Genomic DNA, 16,532 nt, shown 5'->3' with positions numbered 1-16,532 from the left:
TTAAAATCTGGACATTTATTATGAGCATAAATATGAAAACGATTTTCCATTAAAATCGGCTATTTATTAGGGTCATTAATATGAAAGATATTAAGACAATATGACTTCATTTATTAGTTTGAAATTAAGACAACATCCCTTAAATTGCTAATCCAAGATCCGAATAGACTAAAACCCGGGTCAAATCCGGATCCAAAAGAATTAAAGCAAAAAAGTACTATAAAAATGTATATGTAGATGTATTCATGAATTCCAAAACCAGTCTCAAGATCATTGCTTAAGTTCGAAAAAAAGACACGGAAAAATCGCCTAAAATTATGATCGAAATAGACTAAAAGAAATACAATGATATGGCTCTCTTCTCACCTCCTAAAGGAGCCAAGTACAAATTAAATTAAGGGTAGTAAAAAAAATGAATTCAAGCAATCCTACAAAATGGCCAAGTTCTAGTGAAAACTAAATGGGGTAAGTCGGAGAAAAGTAACCGAAAAAAAGAAGTAAAAATTAACAAGTCACACCGAGGATGTATCGATGAGAACATCGTTTAGCACATCATCTTCGCCATTAGCCATAGCGAGCAGCTCTGCGTCTCTCTCTTCCTCGTTTGAGAAGTCTCTCCTTTCGAATTTTGAATTGGCGGATATAAAGATCAGCTTTTGAGCTCGATCCACGGCTGCACGTGATCTTCCATGCGAATTTACCCATCTCAAAACAGAGGAATTGCATTTGAACCCACAAGAAGTTGCATGGAGAAAAATAAGCCTAACTGCAACTCTCCCCAATGACCTGAACTCACTAAGATAAGTTTCCCAAACAAGTCTACTGCTTTGTGGATTAGCTATCCTCATTTTCCCTGAAATAGGGTCTCTCTCCTTCATTTGAACCGCCCTTGCATAAACCGGATCAAGCCCTTCGGTTCTCCATTTCATCAGTTCCATCATCGCGATATGTGCCTCGTCTCTAGACACTAGCCTTGTTATCAACTTATCAACATCTTTCTCTTGTTCTGGCGACAAGCACTTGAATGGAGGAAGATACTTTCCGCTGCTGTCTCTTATCAAGTAAAGCGGATCAAGTATAAACGCTGCAGCCCAAGCCGGGTGATAACTCTTCTTGAATCTTCTCTCAACGATCTTCTCAACGTGCCTCTCTTCAACTACATTGAACTTTGCATACCAATCTTTTATCTTCGATCTCAGCTCGTCCCAAAGCGGCAAACATTGCCCTACCAAAGGCCTCTCTTCTTCTATTCGCCGAGCCATTTCTTTAACGAGCTTCAACAACGAATAAACCGCTTCTACCTCGTTCCAAAACCCGACATCCCCAACCATTTCACCAACCTCTCTAGCCATATGATCCTCCATTAGAACAGCCTTACAAGCATCATCATGCATCACAAGCTGAATCGCTCTAGCGGAACTAAGCACATCCTCAAGAAGATTATACAATGGCTCAAACAAGGAACTATCCAAAGGCAAATGCAGCATTCTAGTCTCTCCTTGCTCTTGCAACTGATACTTACAAACCGCGTTTCGGAACTGCGGCGTGCTGTTGACGAAATTAACGAGCCTCGAGCAGCTTTGAGAGACGGATTTAAACAAAGGAAGCTCTTTCACAAAATCTTGAATCAAACTATTGAAACCTTGAAACTGACAAGAGAGATTCACCATCCATTGATGCTGGCTTTCAAGATTCCTCAATGCTTTACTCATAAACCTATCTGAAACAATCCCAACACATCTCTGAGGTGAATTACCACAAATACCCCTCACCGTCTCCCACAAAACCTCCTCTGCGTAATTAGACGGCACAGCTCCGTTCACAAACACAGCTCGTCTATACAAACTCGTCCCATTAGGCAAGTTCACAATCAAATTCACCAAATTCTCGCCGGAGTTTTCGAATTTCCATCCATCAGAAGCGATTTGAAAGAACATTGCGTCGTGGATTCTCGATTCAGCCTCTGCTCTCGAATCCTCATACTTCAAATCCAATCTTCCGGTAACAAAATCTCTCCTTGAGATAATCGGTAACCCAACTTGCGTCAAAAAAGCTCTCAACTTTGGATGCTCAAGACCAGATAAAGAAACAGAGCCACAAGATTCAAAAACCCAATCAGAGAGAGAATCTAACGCAGAATCTATCTGAGCTTTACTTAGATTCTGCGTCTGCGAAGTTTTAGGACTCTTAAGCTTCTTCACACTATCTTCAAGCATAGCTAATGGACCCAAATCGTCTTTTCCACCGGAAAGCATCAAATGCGGCTGCTGCGTAACCGGAAACTGCCCACAGAATCTCGACGGATCAACAACACTGAGAGGCGTCACATTATAAGACCCTTGATGATGATGATGAGGATGATGATGATTCAGAGCTTCCACAGCGGAGGAATTACGTTTCCGGTGAGAAGAAGACGTCGTTTGCGGCGGCGGAGGTGGTGGAGGAGGAGATATTGTGGAGATGGGTTTAGGTAAAGAGTTGAAATTTGGACAAGTTCCACGTTTAAGATGCTCAGAAGCAGTTCGTGAAGGATTCGAAGCTGAGAAAACGGCGTCGCATAAAGAACATCGGAGTTTAACGGCTTTAGGGAAACCAGTGTCGGTGTTGTGAAGTAAGATTGGCTCAAGATGACTCCAATACCACGCGCCTTTGCCTTTTACTGCTTTTGTTCTTACCATCATTAATCCTTCGTAACGCTTTTGTAACGCCTTTGTTGCTAATTCTTCCGCCGACGGTAATGGTGGTTGTTGCGATGGTGATTGCGTTTGCGTTTGCTGTTGTGTCGCCGTTGTTGCGTTTGTCGTCGTCGCCATTGTAAAGTCGAAAACTTAAAACAAAACCCTGAACGGAATTAAGCTGAGAGTAGTGAAATTGAAGAGAATTTTTCTCGGATTCTTGAAAAGTTTCCCGGAAAATGGAAATTGAAAAATTTTCAGGTGGAAGAAGAATGAAGTTGTGTTTTTTTTTTCTGAGAAGGGTTTAGTTGGTTGTTTTATACGAAAAAGTGTTGAATTTTCAGCCGGGAAAGTCCGCCGGTGGTCGGAGATAACTCCGGCGATTTCTCATGACAGAGATCAGAAAAAGAAAAATAAATAAAGTTTCTCTCTTTTTTGCTTCTTTTATAAAAAAAAGAGTATTTTTTCTTCTCTCCGCTCTGCTTTGCTCTCACACTGATAGTTTCTTTCGATTCTTTTTTAAGAGACTGAGAAATTTCAAAAGGAAGAAGAAGAAAGAAAGAGACAGTAGAGAGAGAGAGGAGAAGAAAATAAGGGAGACAAAAGTGCATCTCACGCGCATAAGAGAAGCGCGTGGAGTTAAAAAATTGTAACATTGAATGAAACGTTTGATAGGAACAAGGTGAGACCAGAGTCCCACGTCGTACGAGAACGGAAACAAAGCATTGGTTGTTTTAGTCTCTCACTTCACTCTCATTGGTACGTGTATCTCACGCTCTCCATAAAGGTATTTTTTAATACTATATATTATTGTTATTGTAACACCTTTTAAAAAAAAATATCAGTTTTTTTAAAAAAAAAATTTTGGATGTCTCCTGTTTTCATATTTTTCTGTTTTTTGAGTGAATTGTTGGGTTCTTGTGTGGAAGAGGTCTTCGTCTGTTTCCTCTTTTTCTTAATTTAATACTTTTTTTTATATACGATTATAATATTGTTCTACTATTTTATAGTATCAACTATTCCACGTAATCAAATTTGCCAATTTGGTATCATTGGATGGTATAATTCGTGTTATGAACTAACCCACCCATATAAATACTATTAAGAGGGGAAATCATTCATGACATAAGCAAAGCAGCTCACAAATTTAGTACTAAATCATTAAATGGTTTTTAAAAGTAGATAATTGTGTGAAAGTGTTAATAAATGAGTTGAGTGAAAGACATGAAATGTGTTTTTTGTTAATTTAATTTATATATTTACTTTTGTTATTATGATTGTAAAGAAGGAAAAATACAAAAAAAGTGATGAGTGGGGTTTCCATTTGTGTCTTGTTGTCTATGTGGGATATATTCAGAATGTGGGCATAAAAGGGCAACCTAGGAATTTAATTTGTTTCTTTAGGGACTGTGTCTCTGTGTGTGTATGAGAGAGAGTTGTTGACCAAAAGGACATTCTTTAGTAAATTCTTATTTATTATTTTCAGAATCCAGTAAAAAAATATTTATTGAATGTGACAAAAAAATTGAAAATATATATATATATATATATATTTTTTTTTTCCGTAAAATTGGTGCAATAATAAAGACATTTACTTACCATTACAATTTGTTTCTACTAGAAGTAGTATAATGTATGTTACAAATATAATTACAATACAAGTTGTTGACCAAATTAAAAGTAGAAACACTACTTTCAATTTTGTTTAAAAAATTATATATGACGATTTACTCTAAATTATAAATGGAAAACAAACTATTTTATCAAAAGAAATATTTTTATATTTTTAGAAAAAACTTTACTAATAGTTGTATTATTGCTAGTATTTATTATTAATAAAAAAAATCAATATATTTTACCACTATTTTTTTTTCCTTTATTTATGATTTTTCTTGTAAGAATGAAACAAATTTCTCGTTGACAATAAAAATCGATAAATATTAAATAACATAACAGACCAAACGTTTTTTTTGCCCATTACATATGTACTCTGTTCTGAGTTGTTTAATTAATCAATTAGCATTATGGAATTGCATTGTTTATCGTAGATATGTTATTTTGCTATGGTATTTTGTAAAGTTCTCTTTAGATTTCTTACTTTTTTCAACTGAAATAGTTGACTTTTTACCCTATCCTTTTTTCACAATGACATACACTCTCTTTTTTAACCGTCTTGTGTGGTATTCATGAGTCTCATGGTCGTTACAACACTCATTTCATGTTTTTCTTTAGTTGTTCTTTTAACTCATACCTTTTTTCTTGTTAAGTTATTTACTTCGCTTCTCTTTTTAGATTACCTATTTACTCTACATTTATGTGTGTGTGGAATTTTGAAAATAGTTATGCAAATTCTAACAAAATGTAATTGATACATTATTTATAATAAATTCTTATTGGAATAGAACATATAGTGTTCTTTCTATTTTTTTTGAGAATTTATAGAAACTAACCTTGAATTCAAAAAGAATTCACAAACTAACCATGAGCTACAGTATCCTGTCTGTAATATGTCGGAATGGCTGTGTAATTACGTATATGTCTTTTGTAACATGCTTTATTTTCGAATTACATGTGATAGCATAATATATCTATTTTTATCATGTATTTTTCTCGTACTACATGTTATTTATAAAGAACACATAGTATTTATTGAAAAAAACATTATATTCAGTGTAATATCTGTCTTTATCATGTTATTTTGTAATAATATACGTGTTTTATTAAGATCACATGTGAATATCTGTCTTTATCATGTTATTTTGTAATAAAACGCGTGTTTTATTAAGATCACATGTGATTTCTTTTTTTTAAAAATGATTATTTTTTAGTAATACACGATTTTTTTTAAGATTACATGTGATTTCTTTTTAAAAAGTTACTATTCAGATTAAATTTTCCATGTCATTGTTTTTTCTTAAAATAACACTACGTAGCAATGTTTTTTCTTAAAAATTCACTATGTTTTTTAAAATATCATGTCTTTTAGTTAAATATAACATGCGAAATTTAAATGTTACATGCTATTTTCAAAAATATCACGAAACTGTCTTCTTTTTTTATATCCAGCGACAAAGTTCTTATAATTACTATAACTTACAAGGATAATTTCGTATTTATCCTACCCCTACCCCACAAGAAAAAGAGTTAGTTACCAAAAGTTTCTTACGCATGATTACTTCCTTAATTTATGTGTTTTTTTTGGCTATTTTGTAATATTTCCCTTTTTTTTTTACAATAGAAACATTTTACGGATGACAAAACTACGATGTATAAAAACATATGGATTTAGATATTTACTTTTCATTTGCATGAAAATCAGGTCAATATCCAATATTTAACTTATCTATCTGTCGATATCCCTCTATCTTTTTGATTATTAACGCAATGAGATTGAGCTATCTTAATCAAATGTCAGTCTCTCAAAAAAAAAAAAAAATCAAATGCTTTCATAAGATCTAAAAATATTACGTAGGGTTACAAAATGAAAGAATGTTTGGGTCATATATAATAATCTTTTTCTTTTCTACTATTGCATATAAACATATATAATTTTTTATTATTATAAGGGAATTTAGGTATAGGATTGTCAGTGGAGATCATCAGTCTATTCTACTAGACCATCTCTTTTTTTTTTCTTCAGAAGATTTTTATAGAACCACAATTGTAATACAATATGGATGTTCAATTTTTGTAATCCTACAGATTTAAAAGTTAAACTGCACATCTGTTTTTTTTTTTAATATATATACGTATATTTTGTAGATTGATTTATGGATGTTTAACTTATTCAATTTTTTAAAATGATACTAAACCCCAATTTTAAATGAGTTTAAAAAGGATATAGCAGATGGGAGAAATGTATTAAAAGAAAAAAATACCTAAAATAAAACAATAATTAAAGTATACAAGTGGAGATTACTAGATTAGTATGAGTCAAGATTTAATTGGTCAATGTCTTTCTTAATGTCAATATAGCCACACGTCACAACTGTCTCCCACCTTCTTGTGTACGATCGTATAATGTACTTGTGATTATACAATTATTTTGTAAAAAAATGAAACATCTTACTATACTATATAGACCAACCCAAATATTAAAAGATGAATGGTCCTTAATTTGAGAATTATCCTTTGTGTTACATATCATCCGCAAGAATCCGGAGGTTATCTAGTAAGAGTTGTATCTTTAAATTGTCTTAAAACATCAAAGGGCTACTTAACCCAATCATTTGGACTAATTTATTTTATCCAACTTTATAGTGCTATTGATAATTATAATATAATCGTATTAAACGTTTATTAAATTCGAAGTTATTTAACTAATAGTTTGAAAAGAATAGTATTCTAAACATTACATTTTCAATGATTTTAAAATATCATGTTCCGAAGCATATTTACTTCACATTATAGAAGAAGTGTTTACAACTATACCAAACAGACTCAAAATTACAACATTGTCGATACCTTTCGATATCAAGTACGTCTCAGCGAGAATTTGAATCAAATCCATTATAGAAGAAGTTTTACAACACATGTGTCTCTGTTTTCTCAAGAATTTCAAAACATATCCTCACAAAACAAGAAAATCCGAACTCAACTAAAGTTAAAACGCAACCCCAACACCATAACTAGAAAAGAAAAACCCAACAAAACTTAAGTTCTATTCATATGTTTTTTCTTACTATTTAACATTCATATGAAAAGTCATTCGTCTTTTAAAGGTGAAGCTTTGTCTCACGTGAGAGAAGTTTTATTCTTTTCTCCAATTACCACGCAGCACGTACCAACTCATTTTGTGCCGCCATCAAACCTTTAATAGCGAAACTTACTAATCTTTTAAAAATGCAAACTACAGTTTTAACTTTTTGTAAGAAACGAAGGATTAGCTATAGGCCTGGACAAAATACCCGGAACCGAATACTCGAACCGAAAAACCCGAACAATATCCGAACCGAACCCGAACCCGATTTTTAAAAATACCCGAATGAGTCCTAACCTCCTACCCGAAAAAAACCCGAACCGAACCCGAACCGAATCCAATACCCAAATGTACCCGAATGTACTCGAATACAAATATACACCTATAAATATTAGTTATATTTATATTTATAATACCCAAAATACCTAAAATTACAATCATAAATCCGAATATATTAGGTATTTTAGATATTTTTGGTTATATTTGGGTAAAGAGTAACCATTGTATTTTCGATAAATCGAGTATTTCGGTTAGATTTGGGTATATATGAGTTAAAAACCCGAACCCGACCCGAACCCGAAAATATTTCGGGTATTTTTAGTTATTTTCGGGTATTTTGCTTTTTTTATTAAAATACCCAAACCGACCCGAACCCGAACCGAAACCGAACCAAATTTTTAGAATACCCGAATGGGTCTTAACCCCCTACCCGAATAGATCCGATACCCGAAAAAAAAGAACCGAACCCGAACGAATACCCGAATGCCCAGGCCTAATTAGCTAAACAAACAAATAAAGAAGGATTACATAAATTTAAAAACTGAAGAAAAAAGAGTAAAAGTAGACAAGAAACACTAACTAAATTTGACTCTCGTAACTCGCATGATTTTGTCCTTACAAAAGTCACATCAATGGCATGGGTAGTTACATTGTATACAAAAAAATCTTTTTAATTTCTCCCATAAATTATTCCCACTTTAACAAAACTATGGTTACTTAATACTACTTACTATTCCTGGTATTATACAAAGTAACCCAATGATTTCATAATTTTGCGTGACTATCTCGAAGGTTCGTTGGATTTAGCAAATTTAGTAACCAAAGCTTATTTCGTTTTTACAGTTTAATAAGTTATTTTTCTTAGACCATCTTCAATGGTGCTTCAAATTTCACTTTTTCTTTCATTTTAAAGATAAAAATGAAGAAATTTTCTCCAATAGTGCTTTATTTTTACTTTCAAAATGAAGAAGTGAATAGTGTATCTTCATATTTGAAGGTATACTATTCATATCTTCATATTTTGAAGATGAATTTTTTAATTTACAAAATGATCTTTTAAATTATAAGAAGTTTTTCTTTTATACCAAACAAATTATTTATTTATAATTTATCTAATTAATTTATAAATTTCATTTTTTTATTTTATCCAATCAAATTAAAATGCAATGATAACTTCTATTAAATAGAAAAACAACAAAATAGTCAATATAAAACTTAAAATACATAATTAATACCGATATTAATGATAAAATAAACATAACATAGCATAGAGTAACAACTTAATAATTTGGTATTGAGCTTCCGGATCTATTAAGATACTTAAAATATTGGTCAAATGTTTACTGTAGATAAAATTTGTTGAACTATTAGTTAACCATAAATAAATGGGGCAAAATTTTAAAATTTAGAAAGTAAAAGGCATTGTTAATAATTTATAATGAAATAAAAATAGAATATACTTAGAATATTTTTTTGAAGTAGAAAATGAAGGAAACCATTGGAAAATATTTGCTTCATTTCTTCCTTCAATTTTAAAGAAACTTCAATTTTGAAGACATATTTAAAGGTAACCATTGGAAATGCTATATGTAGTATGTACAATTTGAAATTAACCAACTATTTTCTATTGAAATTCATACTAGTTTTAGATTTTGAATACATCACATAAAAGTTTCAATGATATTAATGGTCTAACAAACTGTGAACTTTTTTGGTTGATTTATAGCTGATACACACATACGTTATCGAATTTAAATTCAAAAATAAACAGTAATACAAATCATTAGATTACATACTTAAAAAGATCTTCGAAAATCCTAAGTTTATGACCCTTTGAAACTAAACTAGCCCTTGTTAAGTTAAAGACAGCAATGTAATTTACTTTTTGTTTAAGTGTTTGTGTTTTTTGTATATGTCGGCATACGTGTATTTTACAGTAAAAAAAGTAATAAGAAAACTGTTTAAATCATAAAAAGATAATTAAATATATCAGAATAAAATATTACGATGACAATTAATTTGCTTCATTTACAAGCTTGTGGGTGTGATTGGTAACAAGCTGTTAGCTGTTAGCTGGAGCGGTTAGCTGGAGCTGTTAGCTGTTAGGGAATAGTGCAAAGCTGTACAAAAGAATAAAACACGAAAACTGTACAAAAAAATAACGCAGAACAAATTTTAAAAATTTATTCTGATTGGAAACATCATAGCGGTACACATAATAAATAATATTAAGAATTTAGAAAGAAAGAAAAAATTATATAGAAATATACTTAAGTATATAATTACATATGAAATTAAGATTATATAGAATGAACAATATTTTATTGTTAAAATAATAATATGAATTTACTAGTCCTATAATAAATAAAATTTTCTTTATTTTGAGCAATATAACATTTCAAAATAATTGTTTGAGAAAAAAACCATTATTTCTAATGAGATTTTTTCATAGGCTGTATCATTTACTTTTTCAGAAATCTTTATCTGAACATTCGAGATTTTTTTTGCATTATACATAGTTACAATTATATTTTATAAAGTTTAATTATGCGGCTAATCGTACTGTTAAATAACGGTTTTGATACGTTTCCAGTATATTAACGGTTACAGTTAGTATATTTTTTTTAACCGTAACTAATTTAGTTTTACGGTGAATGGTTATGGTTTTTAACCGTTTTATACAGTTACGGTTGAAAAACGGTCCAGTTACGATCCAAAATACGGTTATGGTTAGCTTTTGGTCATGCTTACTAGGCATGACCAAAAGCTAACCGTAACCGGACCGTTTCTCAACCGTAACCGTATAAAATGGTTAAAAACCGTAACCGTAAAAAATAATTAGTTACAGTTAAAATATATATTAACCGTAACCGTTAATTAACGGTAAACATATGAAAACCGTTATTTAACCATATGATTAACCGCATAGTTAAAACTTTAAAATATAATTGTAACTCCATATAATGCAAAAAAAATTATCGAATATTCAGATTAAGATTTTCAAAAAAGTAAATGATACTGCATATGAAAAAATCTACGTTATAAAAAATGGTCATTTTCTCAAACAAATATGTTATACTGTTATTTTGCTCGAAATGAAGAAAATTTGGTTTGTAACATATTTTTTGATTTTATGAAAAGTATTATAATAAGTTAGGTAACTCGTAAGATTTCGCCTCCGATATTAACCGTATTGTAGTCATCAAATAACTATAACCATAATTATCCGTAACCGTAACCGTATTTAACCGTAACCGTTATAACCGTATTTAACCGTAACCGTTATAACCGTATTTAATCGTAACCGTATTTAACCGTAACCATATTAATTTATTTTTGTTTTTGTCCAAAAAAACAGTTTTTTTTTTTTTTATAGTGTACCGCTTTTCATAAAGATTTTGTAATTGGTAACTGTCAAAGCTGTGCAAAGCTGTACAAACAAACAAAGTTCTCTATGCCAACCACTCCACTACATTTGTGAGTAGAGCTTGCTTGATCAATACAAACAACAAAAAGATGAATATATAATTATATATTATACTACATCATAAAATACAAGTCACAAAAGCACATGTTTGGAATACATTATTGTTATTTATTATTATGAACTTGAATAGTTTCATTCTTTTTGACGGCAAATAGTATCATTCATTTTCTTTAATGGTTCCAGGTAAGTTGCAAAAGAAGTAAGCAATATTCATATATTCCCACTTATTGAGCACAATTTTTGTATCATTTTCTCGCATAGACATTAATAAAAGATATATACACAAGATTACGACAAAAATAAAATAATATATGTACACAAGACATTTTCAAAGATGGTTTTCAAGCTCGTAGTTTCTACTAGAGATTCACTTGTATTCTTTCATTTAATTAATTTTGAGTTGTTTTCTTCTAAAACATTGTACAAAAACTCTCCTTTGTTGATTAATAAAATTCATATTTCAATAAAAATGGAGTAATTTTTTGTTTTTAACGCAACAATGGAGTAGTTAAAATAATTATAGAAATGGCACTGGTTGGGAATGAGTTGTGAGCCACGAGATTGATGTTACCACCAACGTGTACGGTGTGGATCTACTGCATATGTGCAAAATGTTTTCCATGATTTCTCATAATGGTTTCTCTATGAGTTTATATATCAGTAACTAGAATCCCCTTACCCAAAATAAAATTCATATGGAAATTGTAAAAAATAGATCCTGTAAAAAAATTTGTATGTGATATGGAGAATAAAATAGAATAAGTTAACTGAAACAACTTTTAAAAGTGGTAGTTAAATTAGGCCAAAACCTTTTTTTTTTGGGGTCAACAATTAGGCCAATTATTTGAAACATAAATTGAGACATAATAACTATAACAAAAATTGTTAGAAAAAAATCATACACACATTGAAAAGCTGAATTTTATCAATCACATGATTGAAGGAACTCTGGGTTCCACATTCAGTAAAACTAGATGGTGTACCCGCGCGTTGCGCGGGATTTAGTTTTAAACTTTTATTCTTTGTGTATAAATATAATCAATTGAATTTTAAAAGATTTTACTTTACTCATGTGCATTATATTTCCAAAGTAGTAAAAAAAAATTCACTATAATTTTTCTCGTTATCTTCTATGATTCACTCGTCGTCCCCGATATCTACTCTCTTTTCTCCTTAGATCGTTTCTATTTTTTTCTTCATATCATTCAATACTCTTTTTTTTATATAAGTTTCATGATCTTTTTATTAAAGTGAACATCAGAAACAGAAATTTGAGGAAATGTTTGTAATAAGTTTTTTTTTTACCATCTTTTTGCATCTAAAATTGATTTATAGAAAACAAATCTCAGATATGGACTCATTGTTATTCACAAACATATGATTTCAATGTGAAATTTTGCACTTTCTACATATATAATTTAACGTATATTATAATTCAAGATAGTATCTTAATGTTAATTTTTCTAAAATGTGACACTTACAAACTCATAAAAATTATTCTAATTTTAAAATACATTTATTTAAAAAAAAAACGAAATCCTTCTTATTTGTAATGAAAAAATCTTCAATCTACCATTAATATTTTAATTTCCAAATAGCATTCTCAAATATTCTTATTACACAGTTTTATTATTCGATAATATTATTTTATTTTTATTTGTGATGTTTAGGATAGTTTTTTTGTTTTATTTCAAATCACCTTAGTTTTGTTCAATCTATGTTAATTTCCTAAGTACTGATTAATATTTAAATTTTCTTTTTTAGGTATTCATTAAAAAAAACAAAGCACCATTAATAATGTAGAAAATATATTAATTTAAATATTTATATTATATTATACTTATAAATAATAATATGTTCTAATTCCTTCTTATTTTTTAATCGGTAATCAAATTTTATATGTTTATTTTTCAGAAATGAATTGCTTTCTATTTTAAGTAAAAACCATTAAATTTGGTAAATTTTTAACTCTTATTTTCTTTACTCTACTAAATAATTGTAACTCTAAAAAATAAATTTTTTACCATTAAAATATATGATACGTTTCTTTTTTCGTATCTCTAACTATTTTAAAATATTTACTCATTATATGTTAAAATATAATTATCTATGTATATTTATCCAATTTTTATTCAAAATTTTCATATTTTAAGTTGTATATTTGATTTTCCGTTTTTTTCATAATATTTCATTTATTTTTTGTCAATTATTGTTTTTATTTAATGTGTGAATTAGTTTTAGTTTTAATGTTTATTGCTTTAATAAACAAAATATGTGGAGCCCACAAAAAATAAATTATGATGACATGAATATTGATGTGGACACCTAGATGGAGAGACAACTCTCTCATTATATATATAGATTTTAAAGATAAAAAGTAACTTCTGAAACACGTACAAGTCCCTCTTTTTAATTGGGCTTAGTTTATTAACCCATGGGCTTTAAAAACCCGGTACGAGAACCGTTTGGAACCGGGAATTGATTTAAACGGTTCAACAAAACAAAAAGGTCAAAACCCAAAACGTACCTTCTTCTTCCACACTAGTTCCGATCAGAGAATCTCGAACAAAGAGATTGAAACTGAACTGTTTGAGATTTTCCGACAATAACTTATCTTTGTTCCTCATTGGATCTGTGAAACCTCGAAGAAGAACACAACGAAATCAATCCGAGGTAATAAACTGTTGTAGGAGCCAGGAGGAAGAGGGATGGGAGAGGTTTGGACATGGATTATTTCGTTTTTAATCCTTATCACTCTTGTCGGACTCATCGTCTATCAGGTTCGATCTGACTCGATACTTTGAACAAAAAAACCCTAAAAACTTATACTTTGGTTCCATCGAATCTTCTTACCTATTGAATTAGTATAAACTCTGTTTAGGCTTATCCGAGCACTGAATTGAACTAAATTTAGTGTTTTGTGTTCTTTCAATCATAAATCGTTTATAAGAAATGTTTTTGAGTTTTGGGATTATCTCTGTAATTCTGTATATAACTAGTTAATCTGTTAACCACAAATTCGTTTCTTAAATTCTTTAATTGGTTCTTGATATTGTGTATTGAAACTCTAGATGGTATCTTCTCAATTTATATCAATCCAACAAGTCTTTGTGAGTGTGTAGGAGTGTCTCATGTGTATTAGAGTTTTACTTCATAATGTTTCTTGATTAATCTGATTTGGTAACTATAGAGTTGATCTATAGTGTTTTGAGTAATGAGTTTATGTGTAATGATATTTTGTAGGAGAATCTTGATCATAGGTCTTTGCTCTTGTGCTTTGCTTCTGATATGCAGTACACGATATGCATAATTTGTAACGAAAGTGATGGTGCTTATCTATATAATTTTTGTTCTTGCAGCTCATTAGTTTGGCTGATCTCGAGTTTGATTATATCAACCCTTACGATTCTGCATCAAGAATAAACTTTGTGGTATTACCAGAATCCATTCTTCAAGGATTTTTATGCGTATTCTACCTCTTTACGGGTCATTGGTTCATGTCACTCCTTTGTGTTCCTTATCTCTACTACAATTTCCATCTGTGAGTCTCTCTATTTTTAACAAACAAGTTTAATTCTAATGTCAAGCTGATTCTGATAATGAGTATATCATTCTTTTCTATTGTTAGTTACTCGAGAAAACAACATTTGATAGACGTCACAGAGATCTTTAACTTGCTTGATTGGGAAAAGAAGAAACGACTCTTCAAGCTCGCTTACATTATCCTCACTCTCTTTCTCACCATTTTCTGGTAACTAAATCTCTTTCACTGTCTCTGCTCAATCCTAAATTTGTACCAAAACAGTGAAAACTTATGTTGCAACTTCTTTTCAGGTTAATCTATTCAACGCTGGATGATTACGAGGACTGAACCACGCTTGAAGATACATCCCTGTGACAGGCGACAACAAACGGTTTGATCAAACCTCTCTCTTACTACTTGACACTGCGCTTGATACAATGGCATGAGAAGGAAGGTGTTTGTTTCTGTATGTTAATTACTGGTTTTGTGGCATTAGAAATTTGTGTAAGCCAGATTTATAGTCATTAGAATTTCATTGTGGATCTTTGTGGTGAAGTAATTGGAACCCTCTAACTGATTCAGAAGGTTTACTTTTTTTTTTTTTTTTTTAATTTTAGCTGCAAAATTATTTATCAGTATATAAATAAATTGGTAAATTCTTCAATTGTGGTGAAGCCAGAAGGATTTTTCTTTATCAATCGTGGTGAGTTCTTTCTCTAGATTTTTGATTTTCCGAATCGAAATTTGTATGATATTTGAAGATCGTTGTTGGATTCTGAATCTCTCTTTAAAACCCTAAATAATGTTTTGACGACTGGAAAAGAAAACCCAAATCTCGATCACGCTTTTGATTTTTCTAAGTTTCGTGTGGAATCTGTGGAAAAACATGGATTTTTGGGTGAATTTAATGTGAATTTTGAAAGATTTTTACTCGTAATGAATCTTCTTTGCATATGTTCAATTGTTTCTTAAGTGGATTAAGAAGACTATAGCATTAGGGTTTATATAATAGAGTAAAAAAAAAGTGAATCGAAATCAGGATTAAGCACAATGTTAATTAGTAGTGTAAATTGTTGTTAATTTGAGCTATGATTAGTGTTAATTAGTTATCGGGCTTTGACTGAATTTTGAGAATTTGTGAGTGTTGTTCTGAATTTGATAAACATATGTTAACTGCAGATTTGATTACACTCTGGTTTCAGTTTCTCCTCTGCTTCAATGGTTAAACTCCATTGTTAGTTTGATCTATGATCAGTTTGTCGATAAAGCACACATAAACCGAGCTTTTGATTTGATTCCTATGGCTGAATTTCGAAATGTCTCGAGTCTTTTTTTGATAAAAAATGTTATGTGCAGTTTCAGGTTCTCTGCTTCAAGATTCAATGGTTAACTCAATCAAAGGAGTCTTCATCTCATGGTACATTACATAGCCTTTCTTGTTTATACTCTATCGAATTCGTATCTTTTATCCTATGTTGATGCCAAATCCTTTGGTGTTTTTTATTGCAGCGATGTTCCCATGGCACAGTTCATTGCACATTTGAATAATTCGTTGCCTGCTTCACAGAAGTTCATAATTCGAGTACTGAAACTGGACACTACTTGTATATTTGTGAAGCCACATGCTGAGGAGATGATCCGTAGTGCCTTCATCAATTTCAGGGATCAAAACTCTTACGCAAAGGCCAATTGAGCGGTTTTTTTTCTCGGTTTTCGGTTACTAGATGTCGATTTTTGATCTTAATATAATGTGAGATCAACAAGGATTTGTGGGAAATCTCTGATGGAGATAAACATGTTTGTTATAAAAAAAAAAAAATTCTATTGTTCTGACAAAACCGAATTGGTTTATTTTGACAACGCAACAAA

General features: G+C 30.7%; 3 protein-coding genes across 5 annotated transcripts; 2 read left to right on the top strand and 1 right to left on the bottom strand.

Annotated features, from left to right (window-relative positions):
- Positions 1-228: 228 nt before the first annotated feature.
- On the bottom strand, positions 229-3,204 carry LOC9324066. The gene has a single exon (XM_021009939.1). The coding sequence runs from the start codon at positions 2,811-2,813 to the stop codon at positions 513-515; it is 2,301 nt and encodes a 766-aa protein (XP_020865598.1). The 5' UTR covers positions 2,814-3,204; the 3' UTR covers positions 229-512.
- A 10,444-nt stretch (positions 3,205-13,648) lies between these two features.
- On the top strand, positions 13,649-15,270 carry LOC9324065 (protein cornichon homolog 3). The gene is made up of 4 exons (XM_021010333.1): positions 13,649-13,920; positions 14,500-14,681; positions 14,769-14,891; positions 14,975-15,270. Exons 1-4 carry the CDS (start codon positions 13,849-13,851, stop codon positions 15,009-15,011), a joined length of 414 nt encoding a protein of 137 aa, XP_020865992.1. The 5' UTR covers positions 13,649-13,848; the 3' UTR covers positions 15,012-15,270.
- LOC9324064 (RNA polymerase II transcription factor B subunit 5) lies at positions 15,271-16,501 on the top strand. 3 transcript variants are annotated; one of them, XM_021010334.1, is made up of 3 exons: positions 15,275-15,366; positions 16,020-16,080; positions 16,173-16,501. In XM_021010334.1, exons 2-3 carry the CDS (start codon positions 16,046-16,048, stop codon positions 16,354-16,356), a joined length of 219 nt encoding a protein of 72 aa, XP_020865993.1. In that variant the 5' UTR covers positions 15,275-15,366; positions 16,020-16,045; the 3' UTR covers positions 16,357-16,501. The 3 variants fall into 3 exon arrangements, with proteins under 3 accessions (XP_002888001.2, XP_020865993.1, XP_020865994.1); XM_021010335.1 differs by having other exon boundaries at positions 15,278-15,366; positions 16,026-16,080; XM_002887955.2 differs by having other exon boundaries at positions 15,271-16,080.
- The last annotated feature ends 31 nt before the right edge of the window (positions 16,502-16,532 follow it).

This window comes from Arabidopsis lyrata (assembly GCF_000004255.2).
Source record: "Arabidopsis lyrata subsp. lyrata unplaced genomic scaffold ARALYscaffold_2, whole genome shotgun sequence".
NCBI classification, from domain to species: domain Eukaryota; kingdom Viridiplantae; phylum Streptophyta; class Magnoliopsida; order Brassicales; family Brassicaceae; genus Arabidopsis; species Arabidopsis lyrata.
The sequence above is the reverse complement of the archived record's forward strand: the minus strand, read 5'-3'. Positions and strand labels throughout refer to the sequence as shown.